The 24,193-nt window shown below is 37.0% G+C and overlaps 5 protein-coding genes across 9 annotated transcripts; 3 read left to right on the top strand and 2 right to left on the bottom strand.

Moving 5' to 3' along the window:
- Positions 1–610: 610 nt before the first annotated feature.
- LOC110852331 (poly [ADP-ribose] polymerase 1) lies at positions 611–4,824 on the top strand. 3 transcript variants are annotated; one of them, XM_035853803.1, is made up of 17 exons: positions 611–833; positions 915–985; positions 1,057–1,201; positions 1,264–1,511; positions 1,586–1,665; positions 1,734–1,859; positions 1,932–2,021; positions 2,101–2,471; positions 2,536–2,642; positions 2,733–2,836; positions 2,904–3,237; positions 3,307–3,540; positions 3,690–3,871; positions 3,953–4,072; positions 4,167–4,321; positions 4,399–4,575; positions 4,652–4,824. In XM_035853803.1, exons 1-11 carry the CDS (start codon positions 764–766, stop codon positions 3,091–3,093), a joined length of 1,602 nt encoding a protein of 533 aa, XP_035709696.1. In that variant the 5' UTR covers positions 611–763; the 3' UTR covers positions 3,094–3,237; positions 3,307–3,540; positions 3,690–3,871; positions 3,953–4,072; positions 4,167–4,321; positions 4,399–4,575; positions 4,652–4,824. The 3 variants fall into 3 exon arrangements, with proteins under 3 accessions (XP_035709696.1, XP_035709695.1, XP_021956062.1); XM_035853802.1 differs by having other exon boundaries at positions 3,629–3,871; XM_022100370.2 differs by lacking the exon at positions 3,690–3,871.
- On the top strand, positions 3,863–4,579 carry LOC110852056 (poly [ADP-ribose] polymerase 1). The gene is made up of 4 exons (XM_022100028.1): positions 3,863–3,871; positions 3,953–4,072; positions 4,167–4,299; positions 4,380–4,579. Exons 1-4 carry the CDS (start codon positions 3,863–3,865, stop codon positions 4,577–4,579), a joined length of 462 nt encoding a protein of 153 aa, XP_021955720.1.
- On the bottom strand, positions 4,733–5,927 carry LOC110852332. Its single transcript, XM_022100371.2, has 3 exons — positions 5,376–5,927; positions 5,039–5,302; positions 4,733–4,940 (listed from the first exon to the last, which is right to left on the bottom strand). Exons 1-3 carry the CDS (start codon positions 5,404–5,406, stop codon positions 4,912–4,914), a joined length of 324 nt encoding a protein of 107 aa, XP_021956063.1. The 5' UTR covers positions 5,407–5,927; the 3' UTR covers positions 4,733–4,911.
- A 939-nt stretch (positions 5,928–6,866) lies between these two features.
- Positions 6,867–8,994, top strand: LOC110852214. The gene is made up of 2 exons (XM_022100216.2): positions 6,867–8,199; positions 8,264–8,994. Exons 1-2 carry the CDS (start codon positions 7,879–7,881, stop codon positions 8,594–8,596), a joined length of 654 nt encoding a protein of 217 aa, XP_021955908.1. The 5' UTR covers positions 6,867–7,878; the 3' UTR covers positions 8,597–8,994.
- Positions 8,995–9,191: 197 nt separating this feature from the next.
- On the bottom strand, positions 9,192–24,039 carry LOC110852215 (calexcitin-1). Of its 3 annotated transcripts, XM_035853706.1 has the most exons (9): positions 18,112–20,165; positions 17,650–18,002; positions 15,949–16,108; positions 15,119–15,179; positions 13,571–13,623; positions 12,324–12,443; positions 12,028–12,130; positions 10,982–11,079; positions 9,192–10,879 (listed from the first exon to the last, which is right to left on the bottom strand). In XM_035853706.1, exons 3-9 carry the CDS (start codon positions 15,955–15,957, stop codon positions 10,766–10,768), a joined length of 558 nt encoding a protein of 185 aa, XP_035709599.1. In that variant the 5' UTR covers positions 15,958–16,108; positions 17,650–18,002; positions 18,112–20,165; the 3' UTR covers positions 9,192–10,765. The 3 variants fall into 3 exon arrangements, with proteins under 3 accessions (XP_035709599.1, XP_021955911.1, XP_021955912.1); XM_022100219.2 differs by lacking the exons at positions 17,650–18,002; positions 18,112–20,165 and adding an exon at positions 23,744–24,039; XM_022100220.2 differs by having other exon boundaries at positions 17,650–20,165.
- Positions 24,040–24,193: the final 154 nt, after the last annotated feature.

Raw genomic sequence — 24,193 nt, 5'->3', positions numbered from 1 at the left:
AGGATAGTGACGACGTACCTGCGATTTCAAAGGAAAAAGGCAATAAACGACCTCGGGAAACACCGGCCTTTGATACTTCAGATTTGCTCCGACGCTTCAAGAGAGCTAAAACTGGGAATTCTTACATGCACATATAAACAATATTATGAGTAGAGTAACCAATAATATTATGGGTGTCATTTCATTTATTATGAATCTATTGAGATCTTTAGTAATTACCTAGTTTTATTGTAAGTTTTAAAATGCATGTAAACGCTAATAATTTTACATAATTTTGTAGTATTTATATAATGAATTTCTAGTATCTATGTATATCAAGTATCTTTCCACTGCGCTCTAGAGAAATATACGTGTACACTATATATACGTATCTACATACATTTATCACAAGAGCTATAATAAAAGTGAAGAATCCTTAGGTATATAATTATGTAAAGCTAAAGCGGCATTTGCGTGTCTTTCCAAGGTTTTTTTTGCAAATGTAGGTATGGGTTGTATCATCGTTGAACCAAGTTAGATCTTGTTTTGAGTCTGACATAACAATGTTCGCATGTATACACAAATGTGCTCCATCATATGCGAATTTTTTGCTCATGTGTGCATATACATATCATGCAAATTTCAACTTCGTGCATTTTCGTATTACTAAATATATTTGATTTCTACACAGCAAGTGATCAAAATTATTCATTCTGCCTCTATCATTTTATCTTTAGACTTGTGTGCATTAAAAGTCACAGCTATAAGATTTTATTGGTTTTAAATGGCCACTGATACTCAGGACAAAGCGGAGCTTAGCATTTTAGTTCACCTTGCAGAGTATGCAAAAAGTGGTAAGAATTATTATAATTACTATTTTATTCAGTTACATACTTATTAAATTGAATATTACATTAATTGAACTAAATTATTAGATAAATCGTCTTGCAAAGAATGCAAGAAAATAATCCAAAAGGAATCTGTCCGATTTGCTAAATTGGTTCAGGTATGTAAATTCGGCTTTTGAATTATATCAATTTTTCAAGCCGTACAAACCGTAATAAATATTCATCTCAGTCAAGATACCGAGATGGAAAAGATCCACAATGGTATCACCCAAAATGTTTTGTGAAGAAATACAACACAGTTAATTATTCCCAAATTGCGGACTTTGAGATTTTGCGATGGGCGGATCAAGAAACGTTTCGAAAATTAATTGAAGGTAGTTTAAAAATAAAATATAAAATTATTTCAAGAATTTGAGTCACTGAAATTGTGTCGCAGACGCCAATGGGAAACCCAAGAGGAGGAAAGGACAGCGTGGGAAGCGGAAGGCCACCAATCTGACCGAGACCCCTTCAATAGCAAAGCGACCCCACTACGACCAAGATCTCCTCTCCTCTCTCAAAGAACAGACTCACCTTTTTTACAGTATGAGAGATAAAATGGAGGAGCATTTTAGACATGACAAGAAAAGTATGACCCTTATCATTAGAGAAAATGGACAACAAGTTCCATCCGGGGTTGATAATGTAAACTACTGTAGTTTATATTTGTATATTTATAAATAATATATATATATATATATATGTGTCCTGTCGAATAGATGTTAACTATTCTGGCTGACATTATGGCTTTTGGTGCATTAGACCCATGTGATGCCTGTGGGGGGCAGCTGGTATATAAGTAAGGAATTATATTGATCACTCAGAGTGTCCAGATGTTGCTAATCTTCTGGGCTTTAAATAATTTAGGAGTGGGAGTGGTGGCTATCAATGCTCTGGTCATATAACTGAATACACAAAATGCTACAAGATTTTTGAACAGCCAAGTCGGGAACCCTTCAAAGTACCACCAGATCTTAAGACGCATCTAGCATTGTAAGTTCTTAGTTTATTTTCGTAATACATATCTACATAAGACCTATACATTGTTTTATGTCATTTTTGCAGCAAAAATGTCAAGTTTTCTATTAGAAACCGGGTGGTTCCGAAATATACTCCTCCTGATACTACAAAGGCTGAAATTAATTTCCAATCTGGGTATTCATTCACATTTTAATAATATAAGTATCAATATTAGAAAAGGAAACCAAGAAAATTATTATATTACAACATGAAGGGAGTCCGTGACCTTGCCAAAGGCTGACCTTCCTCTACACAACATAACATTTGCTATCCTCGGGTCCTTCGAAGAAGAGGCATTTCAAGAAATAAAAGATAAGCTGGAGAACTTTGGAGCTCAAGTTCGAGTTAGGTCGAAAAACGTGACGTTCATTGTATCAACTCCAATTGATGTGGTTAACAAACACCCAAAAATTGCAAATTTTTTAACGACAAAAATTGTTCCAATCATATCGTCTGATTTTGTGAACGATTTGAACATTTCGGAGGACTTTGACATTGTAACCACCCTGAAAACGCATGTATTGAGTGATTGGTGTACAGAATTTATTCTTAACCATCTGCAGAGGAAAGTTAGTTGGAAGAAATGTAAGGCAGGACCAAATTGAATTAAATAATACAGATACTAAAATAAATTGTATTCATCATAAAGATGGGCAGTATCACAAGCGTAACCCAGTGACTACAGCGTACTTGGTTACGATTGACCGTGATGTTGACTGGCGAAGTGGTTTGTATGATGAGGGTGTTGTATTTAAGGTGATTGCATATGTATTAAAAAAATAATTTTCGTGTCATATCACTATAAGTGGTCGTATATGTACTAATGTTCAACCTTTGTACTTGTAGGAAAATGGACAATTTTATGAATGTGTTTTAACCAAACATAGCATGGAAGATGGAACAAACTCTTACTATAAGATCCAACTGATTGCTACCCCTACCATGGACCGGTAAATCATATTTTGAAATAACTGCAACAATTCCATTACAAAGATGAAATTACCTTTATCTGCGTAGATTTTGGGTTTTCCGATGTTGGGGTAGAATAGGAATGTCCTACGGTGACCAAACGCTTGACGAAAATCTTTCAAAGGATGAAGCAATTGACCTTTTCAAAAAGACGTTTAAAACAAAAACAGGAAATGAGTGGGGAGTTCCTTTTCAAAAGAACCCTGGGGGATACGATCTAGTATCTTTTGATCACTAGAATTTAGACAACAAGGAAAAAGGAATTGACAATCATCAGCTTCAGCCAAGCTTAGAAAATTCAAAATTGTCAATGCCTGTCCAACAACTGGTAGCCTTAATTTTCAGTAAGAAAGAAATGGAACGCACAATTATCCGGTTGAAGGTACTTCAGTGTCTCACGCATATTAAGGGAATTCTGGGGATTTCAACTTATCATTCATATTTTACTTAGCTGGATTTTGCTAAAATTCCTATATATTCAATTGACCGGGATACACTCACCGCAGCATATAAAATCTTAAACGATGTTCACGAGCTTATACAGGCGAATTGTTCAACAAGCAAATTCGATGGACCAACACAAGCATTATTATTAGATTTAACTAATCGATTTTACTCAAAAATTCATCATTGCTTCAATGGCTTAGAAAAACCAAGGATCTTGGATAATCTCGAAATAGTCAAAGTAAGTGACACTAACATAGATACCAGCTCATATGTAAAGCTAGATATCATACGTAACCTCTCCGACCAATGTGATTTCGGGTTTTTAGGAGAAGAATGAAATTTTGGATAACTTGTTTGAAATAATTTTGGCTCGTGATGTTTTAAAAGAAAAGTTACGGCCTTCTGAAACCGCCAAAGAAGATAAAACTTCGCCGATTGACAACTGTTACACAACCCTATCCACCAATTTGGAAATTATAGACTCAGAGTCTCCTGACCATGCGAGAATCCTTCAGTATTTCATGGATTCTCAATCACCAATCCACAATTTTTGTCTAAAAATGGGCCATGTAAAAAGTCCAAACCATTTAATAATTTGGAATGTACGTACTGTATCAATTTTTAAGGAGCGTTACTTTGATTATTTGCAGATGTTTCGTGTCGTACGACGAGATGAACGAGAGAGATTTTTACCATTCCAAAACTTTAACAATAGAAGATTGTTATGGCATGGTTCTCGAACATCAAATATTGCTGGAATACTTATGCATGTACATTTTGAATATTATTTATAATTACTTAGCTATTACAATTACTTAATTACTTAGGTAAGTATTTATGTTACTTTTAACAATGTTGTTGTAGGGCCTCAAAGCGTCACCATCTGGAGCAGAAAATTCCACTTGGAACAGGGGGATCTACTTTGCAGATGTTTCAACAAAATCCGCATGGTACTGCAGAGTGGCTTCTTCGTCTGAAGTTGGCATACTTTTACTATGTGAGGTTGCATTAGGAAATATGTAAGCTGACAATTGGTGCTAATTTTAGTATTACTATTCTATGTATCATTGATTTAAGCGTATGCAATTCATGGCAGGAATGAAATAACAAGAAACACAACGTTTCCTGAAAAACTGCCCGAAGAATATAACAGCATTAAAGTAATTGGGAAGTACCAATCTCCAGACGTGACTGGGCTTATGATTGATGGTGTTCAAATTCCTTTAGGGACGCCACAAAAAATGAAACAAGACGCAGACATGGAGCACAATGAGTAAATAAAATGTTTTCATTTTCTTTTAGAAACAGGCCAACTAAATATAATTATGTGACAATTAATTAATTTTCAGGTATGTTGTATTCGACGAAGCACAGATAAGGATTAAGTATCTGGTGACATTCCGTATTGAACGAAAGTCAACGAATCCAAGTACAAAATAGGTAGATTTAATTTGCCATTATGTATTTTATACAAATCGGACACTAATAATGATGATAATAAAAAATCAGACACTGTGCGACAAAATTTGTACTAATTCATCTTGAGAAGCTTGCACAGTTGCACACTTTTTTGGCATCACCTTAAACCCACTTCATTTATTGGATGATCCTATGTCCACTCTCGTTCCAAGATTTGATCTAAATAATTTCATTGCGTCAAAAATTTCATAAGTGCATTTGTCAGTACATACTACTTATTGTTATAGCCATAGTATAAAGCTTGTTGTGAAACTCACTAGCAGATTCCATGAATTCCAACTGCCAAGCAAGAATATCCAGCAGATGCCCAAATGTTGCGTGCTTTGGACTTTTACTTATCCAATGGTAGATAAGACTGTAGAACGCTGTATCCGCCGGAACGCTGCCATCGTTCTGCTTGATTTGGTCATAGACATTTTTTACGTCAAGTATCGGAATTCCTAGTGCTCCCCTCAGTTCATTCCAACGGTCCAAGTTGTTTGACAATATTTTGCCAAGTTCACGGCAATGGCGACTTTCAACTGCAAGAAATATTTCGTTCTTGGACTCATCGGTCGTATTCAATATAAATAAAAAATAACTAAATCCAATTACCCAACTTTCCACCTTCAAATAAAAAGCTCATTGTGTAGGTTTTATTAATTTAAAACAATTTTAGTCACGAACCAGATAAAAACTCACTCATGTGTACGAAGATGTTTCAGTTTAAACGAAACAGAGAAACCTGGAGTCAATATGCATATTTTTGACTTACAGATAAATAGTCGGATCTTACTTCTCACTGAACAAGGACAACAGGTTCCAGAACTAATCCTAAATTAGTACCGTTACCACTAATTATACCAAGTAAACGTAGTTTCCATTACTAATCAACGTTGAAGTATGCATGCACTGTCTATTTGTATATACGTATGTACAGCGTCGCCACAAAACCGATGGCATAATTTCATAATCTGACATTACCAAGCACCAACTGTAAAAGATTATCTGAAAATTGGGAAATCCAGCTTTTGGTTATGCATATGTACTGATGACTGATATGTTTTATTGCATTCTAATTGTAATTGATCACGGTTGCCGAAGATTGCTCAATATGCTCATATGAGCAGAACATTTTGGGGTGAGAATGAAATGCAAATATTTTATGTGAAAAGTATTATTATTTTTGCGAAAATTACTTTTTTGCTTCAGTTTCGTAGTTTTGTCGACTAACGCCCAATTTCAGTTTCTCAGTAATTTCTCAGAAATTTTCACACCAAGGTGATTTCACGTGAAAAACACGACCTGTTAAAGAAACATACTCCAACGTACATTACTTCCAAAGAACCACCAAAGCACAGCACACCACAGTGTTATCTAAGCACACCGTGTTATCTAATGACATTAACAACACAAATGCTGCTTCTTATGTATTGCTCACAAGTTATTCGATTCATTGCGTATGGAAGCTACCTACACATCGGTCAACAATACTAATAAACCGTTACAAATGAACTCGTTTCGCCCTATAGCAATAGGGTGAAACGAGTACTTCTCCAAAAAATATGTGAACGCACCCCCTGACCTCAAGAGGGGGTAGTCTGATTGACCGAAAGAGATCCTGCCCCTGGGAGAATCTCCATATGTATGATGCCGCAAACCGGTATCTCGATCTGTTCTCGCGTTATTCTGCTGACGGACGGACTGACAATGTCTAAGGTTTCACCCTATGCTAAATAGTGCATGCGGTACAATTTGAACAATTTGAATTTGTGATTTGACTATATTTACATACATTTACGTAGACTTTTTCCTCAGATAATCTCATCAATAATCTCCAGCTACACAGTCAAATTGCAGCAGCACCTTGATAGGTACATATGAAACGAGGGAATTAAACTTCTTCCACGAATGTGAATGACCTAAATACAATGATAGTAAACTTTGGTTATTGCTGGTGATGTGAGCTAAATGATTGGAATTTCGTACTTATTTTATAGTACATATTTTTGAATATTCTCGTATGTATACGTAGCCAGTGATGATTAGTAACGTGAACTATGTTTTATCTGTGATGGTCGCTGACCATCATTTAAGATGCACAGAGACGGCACTATCGATTATGTATATCTCGTTCAGTCCAGCCATATAATCGTCACTTTTTTAAGATATGGACGCCAAAGTATCTTATTCTGCATATCTCAATACAATCAGGTTCAACGAACATCCTTGAGTTGAGATGCGTATATATACTTAAAAGCCACGCCGGTTGTTAACCTTTCAGTCACGTTCATAGTTCAGCCGAGTGCAAGGAATATATAAAAATCTCCCGTAAAACTTATTTATAATTTAGAGAAATCCACTTAATTGACGCATAACGTGCCATGGAAGAAGTCCCGGAAAGACATTACAAAATCCCAGTATATAAGGAAGATGTGACCCTGGAGTGGTTCGGGAAAGCATTGCTCTCGAAGTATCGAGTAAAGTCATTCCAATGGAAAGGAGAAGCCAACAGTGGTGAAGGGGTAATCAGGCCCTTCGAGAGGATGAACATCGAGTTTGAGTCAGGGGAGACGGTAGATGTCGTCCTGAAAATATTACCCCCACAAGGAAGTGCTTATCGAAATTTTAAAGTGTTTTGCGGCTTTGCTCAGAGGGAGATCCAGATGTATACGGAATTATTTCCCGCCTGGGATGAATTTCTACACTCCAAAAATGTTCCGCCCAATTTTCGCTATCGTCATCCAACATGCTATCTTGCGGGTTGTAATTTCACATTCGGAAAAGTCCCAAGGAATCTAGAACCTTACCAACAAATCATAATTATGGAGGATTTGAAAGCTACCGGGTTCGAAATGTTGCCAGAAGGTCACAGCTTGAGCTGGAGGAAGCCAAACCCTGCATTCGCCTCGTCGCGTTATTTCATGCCGTTTCATTGGCCTACGAGAAAGTGACATGGGGCGGTCCACAACCTGTAATAGCATCGAAGCCTGTAATAGCATCGAAACCTGTAATAGCATCGAAGCAATCCCCCCAAGTGCGAAGACCTTGCCGAAACTACTATGAGAAAGTCCCCTTTCTCAATCACAACTCGGCTTATCCGAAGTATTTAATCGAAATGTTCATACAAAGTGGATTTGACTATATTCGGAAGTTGATAAGAGAATATGCTGACAAAGCCGCGGATGAAATGTCACAACAAAGTGGAGCACCAAACCCATCAGTGCTTCCGCTTCACGCAATGCCAACGGGACTTCTGGAGTATTTCGAGGTATTGCGAGAGAACGCTTTCGAAAATCTCGCGCTTCTGACACCACAGGAAGGTCAGGTGGGGGTCGTGACTCATAATTTACTTTACGCCAACCATTTCATGTTCCTGAGTGAGAAACACGAGAATTTGAAGAAGGATGAACATGCCGCCGTATTCTTTGATTTCCAGGTAGGTCTTCTGGCAAAGTCATATATTTAATTTGGGACTAATAATATATGAATATTTCTTGTAGGCCTCCATGTATTCTCTGCCCACGACGGATTTGTCATTCTTTCTCATCCGAAATTGTGAAGAATCCATGCTGACGACGGGAATAGAGCAGGTGTTGCAGTATTACCACGAGGAGTTGCGAGCGGCCATGGGGGCGATGGGGGTGCCTCTGGAGAACTACACACTGGATCAGATCAGGACAGAGTACCGCGAGAAGGCTTATCTCACCATATTGTACATCATTGCGTTGGGCGGTTTAATGGATGTCGAAAGTTCTCCCGATGACGTGAAAAGACGATTGTACAACAAGTTAGTCATAATGTACGACAACGGTCTATTGAAATGTGTCGTCTAACAAAGCAGAGAAATCGCAAAACTAATCTTTATCAAGTTTATGAATTGAAAAAAATATTAGTATCAAAATCAAGTTCAAGCTTTCTTTCAGTTCTTTTAGATTTAATATCTTTTTCATACAAATAAAATTGCAATTTATAATTTGAAATATGCTCATAAAATATGATACAGAATAAATACAATCCATCCACATAAGAGTTAGATAATAATTAATGTTATTTAACAAGCGCAGCCAAGATATTTAGAAGAAGAGACAATTTCAATGATTTATTATTACACATTTGTCCATAAATTTCATTACACTTTAAGTTTCATTCCAAGAACATATAATCTGTAGTATTAATTTGTCTTCCCAATATTGTAGTACATCTAATAAATAATTTACCTATGTTCATGCAAGTTTAGTTGTCACTTTTATAATTACTTGTTCGGCGGCTAGCAATTTAGCGACGTCTTTAAACAAACAAAATAGCATAACCCTTCAAAATTCACATACGCATGCACTAGGTATGTGCTTAAGTAAATGTATGAATGCACATAATATACATATCTATATACTTACATGCCTAATTTATGGGCTTTTAAGTCGCGTGTGGTTTTCTCTCGCATAATTTTGGTATCATATTTTGCGACTTAAAATGTCTAAAAATTAATTGAGATTCTTAAAATATTGTTAGACACCAAATTGCACTAATTGCAGGCTAATGAAACACAAGATTTTATTTCAAATGAATTTTGACATTTATAATTGTATTTAAGATCGTAAATCACACTGGATTAGATACACGGTGTAAGTAACAAAATTTGGTTCCGTAACCACGCATTGCATTCTCATATGTACATATATTTATATGCGGTCATGTGACCGTCGCAGACAACTTTCTCCAATTTGTTACGTAATAATGTTTCATTGATGAATATGTTAAGGACACACGTAACCGCTGTTCAAATGGCAAAAGCAGATGGTTCTAGCGATGTTATAAATTCCAGACATAATTAGCTACGCCTTTCCTTGAACATTGTTGGCTATATTTTTAGGAGAAAGGTAGAAGTGAAAGTAAAGGATGTCTTAATGACGACCGACATGCAAGGGCAGGAAGTATTAGAGAATTGCTTCCGGCAGTCCACGGGATACGATGACTGGTAGCTCACTTTTATTTCCACGAGGCTGCTGAGGTTACGGTTTGTTGGAAAAGTATATAAAGCAAATATCGGGACGACTTCTTGTAAGGTGAACGTGAAATCAACGTCGTCGTCCACGCCACCATAAAATGTTAATGTCGCAGTATGTTATCTACATGTATGTACGTACGTATGTCTTAACATTAACCATCCATAAAAGGGCACACAATTTTTACAAGTACAATTTTGATGTTCATAATAATTCCCGTCTAAAAATCTTGCAAGTATGTACAATGGATTTAATAACAGTGATTAGTTTTTTGGCCATATCCGGTTATTTTCTATAGTGCTTTTACAAGAGAAAAGTTAGGCTGGCTTTATTTTAATCTGTTTCACCGTGAAAATAACGTGTATCAGTATATTGTGTGAGTGTTGACTGGTTTGAATATTTTACCACCGAGTCATAACTATTATTTATAACTTAAAATAGTTTAATCACCGAAACTCAACTTTATGACCTTATTCTCATGCATGAGACGAACATGTCATGCTGTACAACGACGATACTTATGTACATGACAAAATTGTAGGTGCAGGGAGAATATTTAGTCTGTTAGTACAGATCCATTGGTTGGTAAATGCAGAATGACAACAAGGAACACGTTTAACCCATTGGTGAATGTCAAGCTATTCATCAATCCTAGTACAACACTTTCTTAATCTATGTAAATACATATTACGTACTTATGTGTATAGTAACATGGCAGCAACAAATCCGCTGTATGCACTGCTCAATTTCTCAATCTCTAATTAATTTTCTTGTAGATATTACGCTAGTTAGTGGCACATAAATACACGTTACCGAGCTGTACTTACATACAAGTCGAAGACTCACTTTTGCATTCTCATTAGACATCACACATTCATAAATTTTATGATTATGGTAAACCTTTTACAGACAGTGAAACCTTCAAGAATAGAACAGTTTTTAACGAATTATCAAATATTCCTCAAAAACTCAATGCACCCAAGAAGAGCGTGACCCCGATTAAAAGTTGATCTTTCCGAATATGAAGTTCCCTAATGCCGCAGTATCATCCGAGAAGAAGAAATCCTTCCAGAGGACGGAGTAGTATGGTTTGTCCACTTTCACCGTCCCATCCTGCGTAATACGCACACCCAGTTAGCGTGTAAAGGAATACACGATTTCAGAAACATGAGAATTTTACAAATGCCCCATTTTTATTAAGAATAAAAGTGTTACCTTCGAAAGTTTCTTGTATGCTCCCCGACATTCATCTGGACTTACACCGTAAGTGCTGCACACAGATGTAAATTCATCCACATCGATGGATCCGTCACCTGCCGTAACAATTATATTGCTGTTTTTCATACTAATTGCATTTTATTGGCTTGCACTCAACAAATATTTTGTTTTGTTATTCGAGCTTTTCTTGATCACATTATTTTATGTACATATGCGCTATACACATACTCTCTCTTTGAGTTCTACAATGGCAGATCTTATATTGTGCTCCATTTAAACACGCTGGAGGAAATCTACACCATCAGGCAAACAAACCCACCGAAAAACGGGTTTTCTTTACACGAGCTGGAGACTTGTGTATGTATTTCTTATTGTGGGCTACAGTTTGTGGATAAAGCAAAAGTAATAATAACAGAGCAACGGGTTTTCTTAAAAGAAAATAAACCGAGTTCAAAGCGAACCACGTACAACTTTTAATACTGTGTGTTGCCGTGCTTTCTTTTCCTTTGATACTTTTGTGGAATCAAAGACGGATCATATTGTAAGATTTCTTAACATAACAATAAAATGAATTATGTCCTGCCCACAAGGAACAAATTGAAGAAAAGTCTGTGTGTTCCGAATTCATCTTTGGTGTTGAATTTGTTCTTTATACTTGCGGGTATGAAACTTTACCACACGAGAAAGGATGGAAGACTTATAAAATGGAATACATAAAGTGTGATTCAAAAGGAAAGTCTGGGTCTGATTCTTGCCACATTTTATAAATCCATCATAAAATCATTTTTACAATACTGTAAGAATTTGCATTACAAAATGTTTTTAATCTGTAATACGATACTGGTAGACATCAAAGTCTGATGTTTTTATGCATACGATTTGTTTACTGCCTTTCATCCTTATATGCATGGTTATATGTATCCGGTTTCATCGGGCTTAAGTAAAGGCTTGACCAAAAATCTATCTCCAGCTTATTTCCTATTTACATACAAATGGCCGTATCCGAAAATATGAAAATTGTTGATGCTTAGGAAGACCTTTACCTGAAGTATCGAGAAGATAGAACATGAAGGATTGATAAGTGTTTTGCCAAGATTCACAATCACTTGGCGTCCTCCAGAGTCTACACCACTCTTCTTGGCTCACCTGCAAACATATCATTCACGATGGGCATCATTAATCATGGTTTTGTAATTGGACTCCCCATTTAGACGACACGTCGCGTAACAAGAGCAGCATTACTAATGCATACGTACATTGTACATACATACGTACAGTATGTGCATACGTATATGTAAATATGCAGCGGCATACTAATGGCTTGCTTATGATTATTTACCTGGTCATCAGTATTCGCATCGGCCACACATCGCAAAGCATCCCAAATTTGGATAAATCTCTCCCGTGTGTCGTTATACTTATTTGAGTCCTTCTCCCATCCTCGCCTTCCGCAAATGTACTGCAAATTTACAAATTGTAATCTTGGAATTACACGACTAATCCAGTGAGACATTTACATTTCATCTTGGAAATGCAAAACCGAACTTATCGCCGTGTTTAGTATAGATTGTCGAAGTCTGCCTTCGCAAGTATGAATCTCACTCAACGTGACACTTTACTTTTCAGACAAATAAAAACTATATCGTCTGTCTGATGTTGCATGTACGACTCAGAACCTTTCGGAGGGCAGAGATAAAAGGCTGCTGGAATGAAAAGGTTATACATTATGAAAATGTTAGGCGAACGAGTCCGTTGGGATTTCCACTCTAAAAGTGAAAGCTTCCTTTCTTTCCTCGTTCAGCGAAATTGAGTAAAATAAACATTACTTGGTTTCGTTCTGTCTGATGGCGATGAGTGAAAACTGGTAACTGACTGAGTTTCGATTCGCACGGAGATGTTGCAGTCGGGTTACTTTCTGTCATGCTTTATCGTGAGAAACCGGTTTTGAAATACTATTTAAATACGTACGATACGACGCACGTTTTCAAGCACATTTCATAGTACGGGTGGTTCCACAATTCACTTTGCAGTACTTTGGTGCAGTGTACAATTATGCATTATATATTTGGCCATAAATACATCCAACAAACGAAGCTAAGCACGGTGTAAATAATTAAAATCTTCGTTGTTCTGCATCGCACCGATTATTACTTACTACGACCTCATAATGGACAATAACTTTCCATCCAATTCCGTAATTATTTCTGTCCCTTTGAGAATCCTCAATGTTTGTGAACTACATAAGTAAACCCGAAGAATGAGCAATAAGTACTTATGTACATATTATGTATCCGGTTGATGGGAATAATTATCCAGTTTGAAGTTCGTTTACGTTTGATTACATAAGCAAATTAGAGGCTCATAAGGAGTGTATATGCAAAATTAAGATGTATGGATTACGTGGATACCGAAATACATACTTATTACTAAATACATATTACGCAATTTATGCGTGTGACCATCATGAGAATATGTACACTCAAAAAGGAGATTTGTGCAGCGTTTGTTGTTGTATTTTGTGTGGTTGATGCAAAAGCACACGTTGACAATTGGCTTGTGGGAGTGCAGTAGTTGTTTAAGTCTTACATCAACAGCTTGGTCAAAGTCCTTCCGCTCAATGGATCCGCTGTGGTTTACATCTGCAACAGAGAAAAGTGGAACGCCAATTAAAAAAACCACAATCCAACTAACCAGCAAATTGTGTAAGTGCTCAGACTGGATATTGGACCCACGGCACGTAATAGTCGATTGCAAATAATTGCAGCAACACCAGGCGTCCGATATTCTAATGAGCACCCAACTGTGACTTAATGGATCGTAAATTACAACGTTAATTGCTACATAAAAACTTCTAAGGCTTCATTTCATTATGAATTTTAGTTCATAATTCTTTATGCTCTATTTATTATTTCGGATAAAAGTAGCAACACCAATCAACTGAAGATGAGGCAAGTTTTAATTCTCATGAAACAACAACCCACGCCTTCTTTAATAATGAGACAATGAGATATTTAACGTGAAATGTACATGAAATAAAGCAAACAGATCAAGCACGCATTTCTGTACAATCATTTAAACTCACTTAATTGATATCTGTAGTCAATTTCTTCCTTGAATGTTATCAAACAATTCGTACAAAATGAGCTGTTTTCCATGTCCCAAGACTACAAATATCAATTTTTACAATACATTTAAAGTAAGGTTGGGCAGCCATGTAGTAAAACTCTACACTGATTTTCACGAATACAATGCAGCAACTGTTGAAAGTGGAAAAAAGTATGGCGGACGAAAGAATTATTAACAATTCATCCAATACAATGGGAACTCAATCTCTTGGCGTTGAATGACAGTGATGGTGATGAGACAACGACGGAGAAGAGCGTGTAAATTCCCGGGGGAGTCTGAGACTTTCGACTTTCTCCATCGTTCCACTTCTAGAGCTTCCCTCCTCCTGGCTTCATAAATGATTAAACAAGTTCATCATTTACCTTCCACTTGTTAACTAATGGGCCCTGCGTACATCTTCCTAGGAATCCCCTGCGGCACCCTTGCAATTGGCTTGCAACAACTACAGACGTGTCCCAGTGGACAAGAAATTGGATCGTTTACTGGACAACGTGAGTAATATGTATGAGCAACGAAGGTCTCTGGCTGGCCAACTCGATGAAAGTTAACAGCACACGTTTCCAAAAATAATAAAACCTACCTGCATAACAGAACTATCATCTGTGGCCTATGTACATAGGTGCGAGTGGTGTTTAACCTCAACGATGGGTACAACAAAGGAAGGTGAAGCTTAGGAGAAAATTTAAATACAAATACCCCTCTAATTTTGTCTCCTTTTCTCATGTTCTACAAAACAAATGTGAATAATATTTCTAATTTCTGAAGAAATGGGATCGTCCTGGCTGTTTTCTGAGTCGCCCAGAACCAGAATGAATGCAAAAGAGGCAGGAAGAAGAATGGGTGGCAGCAAAGAACAATTAAATTAATTTCATCTTTCTTACACTTTCTTGAGCTCCACTCTAAATAATTCTATTCTTCCATCGCACACGGACAGTTGTGCATAATTAATTACAGCGAATACGTAATGCAGGCATAGGGACGTGTCTTTACTGTAAATGGTGGACTTACCAAAGAAATTTTCAAAGATGAAAATGAGCTTCTTTTGACGAAAGTCAGAAATTGGTGTCGCCTGGAATTCAAACAAAATACAGGTGGTATTATGAACTCGAATACAAAGTATTTGCACAGATTTTAATGGATAAATAACAGAAATAAAATGAAATATTCATCATAGAACTTTTCGAATAAAACTAAATTTTCTACCGTTGTTGCTCAATTTCCATTATGAATATCTTGATTTGATTGGAAATTTGCTGTACACATTTGTACCTAAAGTACAAATTCCATTATGCTGTATTTGATTATGAATGAAGCCATGCGATGCCTAGTTTCAAAATTGTATCGCTTTTCTCTTCAAAATTCATCTCATGATAGACGAAGACAACAAATAAATCCATTAACTCGATATTATTTATTTGCACACGACGTAACGGGGAACAATGCAACAATTGAGAAATGAATGGTCTTGTGCAGAGGGAGAAAGCTCGTCATGAGTGAAAGAGGATTTTACTCGTGAGATTTATTATTGCATTACAGAGAAAGTCGACCACGGCTACTTTCACCGAATTTTCCTCCCTCACTGCCAATTGTACGCATTTCCTCACTGGAATGCCTCTACGAAGCCAAACCAAGTGTGCAGCAGGAGCTCGTCAGTAGTCAGTCAGCCATGAACCAATATGGACTCTTATTTTGAGTATTTGCAAGTGCGTTCAACCAGAAAATTTCTTCAAAACATGAAAGCGTGTTATACTTTCATAAACGAATTATGTAAATGTTTAGAATTGACACAATTTCTACCAAATAAAATGATTAACATATTGACAAAATTTGAAACTTACGTTATCCATTTTGGTACAATGAAGATCAAGTGTAGTTCTTTGCAGTATTTTGGTTCAATCAAGGACCGCTGTTAGGTTGTTGTCTGTAGTTAGATTTAGACAGCCACAGCAGTTGCAAATTCAGAATATTCCACAGGTAATAATGCTCCCACTTGCAGATCTGAAACAGTATAAAGAATTACAACTGTAACTGACATGAACAGATCCATGTACATCATTAATTATTCATAGATTTGCATAGCTGTGGTATTACATTGTGCAAATATAGAACATTTGCACACAATTTTGCTAAAATATTGATTATGCAAGTAATTTTGTAGCTCGTATGTTCATACTTCTCCTTAAGATCTCACTAGACCCCCGCTTGTTTATGTAGCAATGTAGCATTTCTTGTAGCGTTTCTCACGACACAGCCTACTTTCACTCACTCAATTTGGATAAGTCCGAAAATAAATTCAAAACAAACAATCCAACAAGTGAATTATCTCGTCGTGGATCAAGTGAAATGAAAATATAGCGATAATGCTTCACCTTTGGAATTCTTCTCTCGTGCGCTCCTTGCTACTTTCTTTCTTCATGGCAGAAATCTGTCGAGGCAACCCTTCTCATTTTTATATTATATTTACAACATCTCCAAAATCTTGAATGGACCCGAGGGCATTTTATGTCCATACATACTCAAGCTTCTTTTTTTTAGGAAATTCACTTTGATCATATATTTCTTATGCCACAAAAAAATTCTACGCTAACGAAGAAGAAGGATTGCTTACTTTTCTTGATTCGGTAAAGAATTTTGTATGCCCATGTGAAATGAAATGATGTGAAGTGAAGTTCTTTGTCGCGCTGATTTACTGTTTGATTTGATTTAAATACTTAACAAAGTCCACTTGAATCACGGGACTTATCCTCCACAAGAACACGTTATAGTGGGTGTTTGCCCAACCTGCAAACTTTAGAAGGACTCAAACAGATTGTATGCAGAGGTCTCAAGTAAAATTTACTTGCGAAAGCGATCTTCTTCAACGTGTTTGTTCATCTTAAGAGCTTACTTTCTCTCTCTCGCTTTCTTTATACTTTCACTACTGCCTCAAGTACTTTGTAGAAGATCTGAAGTATTCGGTACTCACTCAATAAGACCAAAGTTATCTCTTGTCAAGTGGGAGGGAATTATCTGATAAATGTTCCTTTACGTATTTATTATCAGATCAAAGTACGATAAGGAATACAAGCAAAATTACCAAATATACAGATATCCGCTCAAAACTATCATTAACTAACAACAACAACAACAACAACAACCCATGCCTAAAATATGTGCAGATACATGAACGTTTTTCATCTAAAGATGATAAAGAAATATTTTCTCTCGCTCCGCAGATTACGAACAAAGTTCTCTTTCTCTTCAGCATAAAACATCAATTTCTGTTTAGAAATTCATCTGCTGCAACTTTATATCTTTTCGTATCACAGCAAAACGACAAACCGGAATGTATGCATGCAGACCATCACAACATGAGGGTTGTGGGGAAGCTATGTGTATGTAATCAATCTTGCTGTCATCAAATTCTCGTCTTGTCTTGTCTAAAACTCAACTCAACGGAAATCCTTACATTTTATTTTGCATTCAGCTAAATAGTTTCACCATGTTCTCGCCGCACTTTCACTTCAAAATAAGGGAACCACCGTAGGGGAGATACATACCTGGTTAGCAAGACGACGACGTCGACGACTACGACGACTACCATTCCTCCAGACATGCAGTCTTCTTAACCTGGAAACAGCTTGAAACTGGACTCTTTTATGCCTGCCTGTCACTGCATCATTTGTATTCACCAGTTAGCTCGTTTGTATAGATTTAGATTCACACTCGGATTTGCATATTTGTATACGCAAAGAAAGGAAAGAAAACGAGGGAATCGTGCCACAGGGAAAGGAAAACACATAAATTTCATGTAACCAAGTACATGGAGGTGGATTAATAGGTGCAATCTATTTCTTCCCCTTTGTTATCAATAGCAGTGGAACAGTGGGAATTCGCCTTTGTCGAGGATTGTCTAATTCAAACATAAACTATATTTACGTTTCTCCCTCTTTTTTTGAAAATCTAAAAATAATCACGTATCGAGATATGTATCCATAAATTATATGACATTATGTACTTACAGGCAGGAGAATCTTATCCGCAAACCAACACTGGCTAATTTGGAAGTTAACATTAATTGTTATACTTATAGTTAAAGTTATGACAATGCTGATCCCGTTGTGAGTAGAATACTTACAATTATCCAATTATGTTGAATTGCAACATAATTTTTACCCTGTACAGTTATTCATTATTTGATTTCATCCATAACACACTCGGCACGATACAGAAAATTGCAGTCGCTAAATCAATTCATTTATTTAGCCACTGGTAGTACGAACTTTAGTGATTGGTTGAATAAAACAGATTCCAACTTAGGTCCCTAACTAAAATCCCTCTAAAATCAAATACTGGCAACTTAATTTAATCAAATTTAAAGGTTTTGACGAACGAGTGAACACCAAAACCAGCAAACAACATTGCGGTTTTTGGTGGTCTTTGCAATTGAGATTTGACTGTAACAACTTCAGCAACTTTCACCAGCATAGATACACAGGTCACATTATACATTAATTGTACAATATAAGGTAACATACAGCATACGGAACTACAGAGTTCGAGCAACTGCTCGATTTCAAAGCGTCATACACTCAAAATCGACAAATTCATGCTCATTTATCATTGCACTATCCAACGATGCTGCTGAGGTCGAGATGAGGATACATAATCAATTGATTATCCTCATCAGGCCCAATTGAATTCTAAATTGAGGTTGTGTGTCGCTCGTTTGCGTGGTAGGAACTTATCTGCCTTCAGTGAGAACTGCAATCAAAGAGGCAAAAGAGAAAGCGGAGGGATGATTAATAAACCATGACGAGTGCGTTGGAAGGAAAATGAGTGAGAATGGTGAGTGTGTATGTATAATAGGTAGCCATGTGCATACAGACGTGTATTTGTACGTACGTACATCTGTCTATCTACATCTATCACAGTATCATGAGCTGAATAAAATATTTTTATGGAAATTTGCGACACTCACGAGGATCAAATTGCAGATTATGAACTCGTTATGTAAATCTTGTCAAATGTGATGATGATGAATTGGACCCACTCCTGTTATCTACATGCTGATGGCCACTATTTACCTTCACCTATAAAACACTCCCTTCTCTTTACGTTTGCACGTCCATCTGCATGAGCAAAGTTAACTGCTATTTACTTTGTCTTCCTTACAAGTATTAAGGCAACCGTACAGCGTGTGTGCTTGAATTTAGATGTTTGTCGTGTTATCTTAAAATTCGGGAAGGCGTTGCTAGTTGGAATTATTCTGAAAGCTTAATCTTCTCCGTCCTGGTGGATAGCACCACTGGCCTTCCTGCAGTATAGCTTTGCTGAAGTGTATGTAGGTCAACCTCACGTGACTTCACGTAAAACAAATATTGAATAGCCGTGCCTAAGTCTCAAGTCATGAAATATGAAATAATAAAGAAACTAACTTGGGAAATTATCACTCTCAAGTCGAGATAATTTGAGAAACTGTACAGATAATAATTTCCCTCTTCAAGAAGTCTCGGGTGGATTTCTACATATTTCTTCTTAAGCATAATCCTTCCTGACGGACCCAAAAGTGTCAACCTCGCTATGAAATTTCTTTTCCAACTACATTTTAATTGGTTTATTTAAGCTATTAACACATCCCAAATTCAAGGCACCAAAGTCTCAACTCCCGAAGCATGCAGGCTAAACTAAATAATTTTAAGCAAAAGTGTTGGGGATGTTGGGTCCCAACTGGGGTGTGGTTTTTGTGAGAGTTTGAAGTGTGATGTTCAATCGTATGGATGGTAACAGGGTGGAGATGAATACTTTTATGAGAGATTATGGTGTAGTTGTAAACTGAGGCAAGTTGAGAATAATCAGGCAGAGACGAGTGCACAATGGTTTAAGGTTACTTCAAGTCAGGATTTATGCAATTTAAATATTGTTACAAGTTTGATAAAAATGGGAAAGATTGACGCTACTCACAGAAGCTTAGGTAAAAGAATGACAGCGAGGTCGACTTGTCGACCAATATTTATAACCTTATTTGAGAGTGAATGACCAGTCAAATGCAAAAATAGAAACCTTGAGTTTGGGTTGAAAACTGGAAGAATACAGAATACTGAGAAATTTGACGGCTAAAAACAATGTTAGAAACTGGTCAGATTCACAAAGGTAGGAGGCTTGCATGAAGTACAGATAATTACATTAGTTAAACGAATGCATGTGCGTCATAGTTAGGATATGTAAAAACTCGGAAGGAGACAAATTTAGATAAGGAAATAAACTGAACAGAAAAATCATGAGCATTATACAATTCTCAACAAAAAGTTTTAGCTTAATCCAGGCTGTTGTATGAAATGAGGTTGAATTTTTTTATTGAATAAAACTGTTCTCCCCTCTCTCTGTAACATGGCACAAAAAAAGTCACTGATGTGACGAAATTGATGAAGGTAATAAAGCAATTACTACCCGACTGCATAAAATACTTACTTATGAAGAACGTGACAACTTCTCATTAATGGGTCATTTATAATTATTCGGGTATATGTATGTATGCATACGTAATGTAGGACGCATAGATGAATAGATCAATCAATTATACCCACATGCATGTACATGTAATGTGTTGCGGCTGTCATGTTACTTTGTGCTGTTGTACAACGTCATAGGCATCGGAAAGTCAAATGAGTGTCAAACCTATCAAACCTCCATCCAGATCCAGGGTTCAGCATACACACAAAGAAAAGAGAACCCCGACAAAGTTTAATTTATTTCAAACGTGTTAAAGTTAAAACTAAACTTTTCCTCACTTTTCTTTCACACAAATTAAAATTCAGTCATTTCCCATTAGTTGATCATGAGGATCCCAGAAAACATTCAAATCTCCACGCAGTTTAGCACTTCTGCTATGAAATGTTGCTATACAAAGGATTTACTAATATGAGGACATACACAGTCCTCACCACAAAACACACACCCATTTGTACATGTATGTACATATACTATCCTTCAAGTGAGTTTCTCATGCAAACTTTTAGCATTGGTCACAACACTAATAGCTTATTTATTAAAAGTTGACAACGGCGGAAAAAAGTTTATTAGTTTCGGAAATAGTTAAATTTATCTGCTACACTTGGAAGTAAAGAAAAAATGGTAAATTTCTGAAAGGAAAATTGACGCTTCGATCCAAGTTTTTCAAGCACAAAGTAAACAAAAGTTTGGAACATGACATTACTCATTAGTTCTGAAGACAAAGTTTTAAAGGTGGGTTTCTTTCTTCTAAATTACTTGGATGCCAAGCAGTAAAATGGGCTACAATTTTTTGCAATTATCTTTCCCCGTGTTTGCTTCTAATTTGAATATACCGTGGAACTAAAAAATAATAAAATAAAAATTCCAGTTTTTAGAGATATTACAATATTTTATCGTTTTAAAATGGCATCATTGTTACCAAATCAAGTACTAACTAACGGGGGGCAATGTACATGTATAGCAGTTTTGTCTCCTCATTGTCACCTCCGATCACACGCGTGCGAGTGAGTAGTTGTCTGCTTCGATATGTTCGTCTCACTTTTTCGGGTAGAAGAAGGTCCAAGCCAAATTCGCTTCCACTTCCTGCTTGAGAAGGAAGCTAGGGATCAAAATAGGAAGAAGGAGAGCACTCAAATGCTAAAGGCTGAACCAACCAACCTGTCGCTGTCAACTTGGCCTAAGGAAAGTTAGACGAGGTGTGGCACATGCTCCTTCCATTATTTACAACCTTTAAAAACATTCTTGAAACGCACGTCCAAATTTCTTAAATTTCTTAGAGTGTCGTGTCTCCTGAATTTATATTCATTTAGGGCAAAATAACTTTGAGCAAATAAAGTACGTGGAGTAACAAGAACGAGAGAAACTTCCAGCAGCCCTTTTGGGGCAACTGGAGACATCAGTTGTTGGGTTATCTGCAAAATTCGTGTAATTGCAATTTCGTTGCATATCCTCGTCTACTTGAATTTTATGACCATTCAATGTTCGACTAGAATATGTGAACATTATTGCTTTCAAGATGAGTTAGTAAACTGAAACATGATGCGAAGCTGGGGCAATTTAAGTAATTGGAGCAGACATATTTACTCTGTATAGTCTCCGTTTTTTGTAGTCTGCGGCATACTTTTCAAGGATATATGTATGTGCACATGTATTTTTATACATATGTGCCGTGGGTGCAAAGCATCCTTCCCAATTTTATAACTTTCTTCCACTGGCACACAAGATGGATAGCAAGTGTTAGAGCAAACCTTGTTGTCCTGATTGGAATTTAGTTGTCAACTGTCACCCGAAATCCTTTGTTTTATTGCTGCAAATTCTGCTCCGCAATTCCAATCTGGACGAATCAGATGGGTCGACATGGTTCTATTAGCGTTGGACGAGCAGCCAGCAACAGAAAATATATTCCACCAAGACCTCGATTCTGCACTATACGTGTGTCCACCAGATCTGTCTAATTAAACCTTCGACATCTGGTGAAATCACGTTCTACTTAATGCAAACAAAAAGTAGCCACCTTCAGCCACAATATCAAACGACAAATTATTAGCTTGGTTCACAGTCAGAATTGACAATAAGCTAGATTGCCTCGTACAAGCTTAGCTTATTTTGTTTGCCCTTTGTGTTAGTTATTAGGGACACACAAAAGCTAATTGACCATCGTCGACTCACATCCATCCTCACTTATTAACTCAACCCGCTGTGCCAAATATGATTTTGGAATGCATGCACTTATATGAAACTTACAGCAAAATAATGGAAAAAAAACTAATATTGCAATACAAGAGCAAAATAGATTTTTCTGCTTCGTTTCAATGGCAAGCGTAACATATCTTTCAAGAAATTTTCATATTCCACAAACTCTCCTCGTTATCAGGCTGTTGAGCAAGATAAGATAAGATGCGAAAAAGGCTGGCGATAATTGAGTTTGAAAAATTGGTGGCTACATTTGAGCTAAAGTTGTCATGTTCTAACCGCAACCAATTACACCTTGTGATCCGAACGGAGTCCTCAATTATTCTTAAAGTAGAACGGACCCCTCCTGCCACAAGGAAAGAAAACTGGGATGGTTGACGCTAGCCAAAGAGGAGAAAGAAGAGAGGGATGATGATTCTACCGTCATTATCATTACAGTTACATTCAGACTTTGACACAACAGAGGAGGCGGAGAAAACTTTGTCCATTTCTCCAACAACGCAACTTATCTACTTTTGCAAGTAATCATACGCAGAAATTCCAGGAAGAGTTTTGGCTTCAAGTTTTCACGTGTCATTAGAGCAGCGTACCTTGTCCTTTGCCGTTTCGTTAGGGCAGAAACACATTTATACGCTGGTAGGTATGTGCATGTACAGTATCAAATTGCAGGATACAATACAAGTGGTGGTCGAACCCACGAGAAACTCAGAGAGCAGCACGATGTACATTTTTCAGTGATAAATACAACAAAGACATGCACGCAACATCACGATAGATGTTGACTTTTATTGCCTGTTTTTGCCAAAGGTTGAATCAGCAAACCATTAACCATGCTCTGCCGCCTATTGCTTTCTCCGTAATCAATTATAGAGCACGTATGTATGTACAACATGATGCGTCGTTGGTGAATCTACTCCATTTATGAAATTAAGAATTTTGTAGCCTTACCTTTAAGATAAGCAAGTTCAAACTGTGCTTGGTGATAAGATCGTTCCTTCCTTGATAAATGCCACAGGGAAGGGAGACTTGAGTGCTAGCAGAAATTTGGGCTCTAGTCTTCAGTTAAGTAATTGGCGTAGGTGTGCCTGCCTGGATCTGAAGCTACAAGGATTCGCTTTCTTTAGTCGAGCAGCATAAAAACAATGAGTGGTGGAATCCAACACGAATGTGTGAGGTGAGTTACTCGAGTGAGCGGAGTGAAAGCTGAGGATGGCTTCAGAGCGAAGGGTGAAAGTGAAATGATGAACACCAGCCATACTCGGGCCACTTTCACCTCCAACCACCACCACCAAAAGTCAGCCACAACCTGCGAAACCATTTGGAATGAAATGATACATACGGTGTACATAAATACGTATATGTTTTTTGTGCTTGAGGTTAGGTTCCGAGATCCGTGAC

The sequence above is a fragment of the Folsomia candida genome, unplaced genomic scaffold (genome assembly GCF_002217175.1).
Source record: "Folsomia candida strain VU population unplaced genomic scaffold, ASM221717v1 Fcan01_Sc007, whole genome shotgun sequence".
NCBI lineage: Eukaryota > Metazoa > Arthropoda > Collembola > Entomobryomorpha > Isotomidae > Folsomia > Folsomia candida.
The sequence above is the reverse complement of the archived record's forward strand: the minus strand, read 5'-3'. Positions and strand labels throughout refer to the sequence as shown.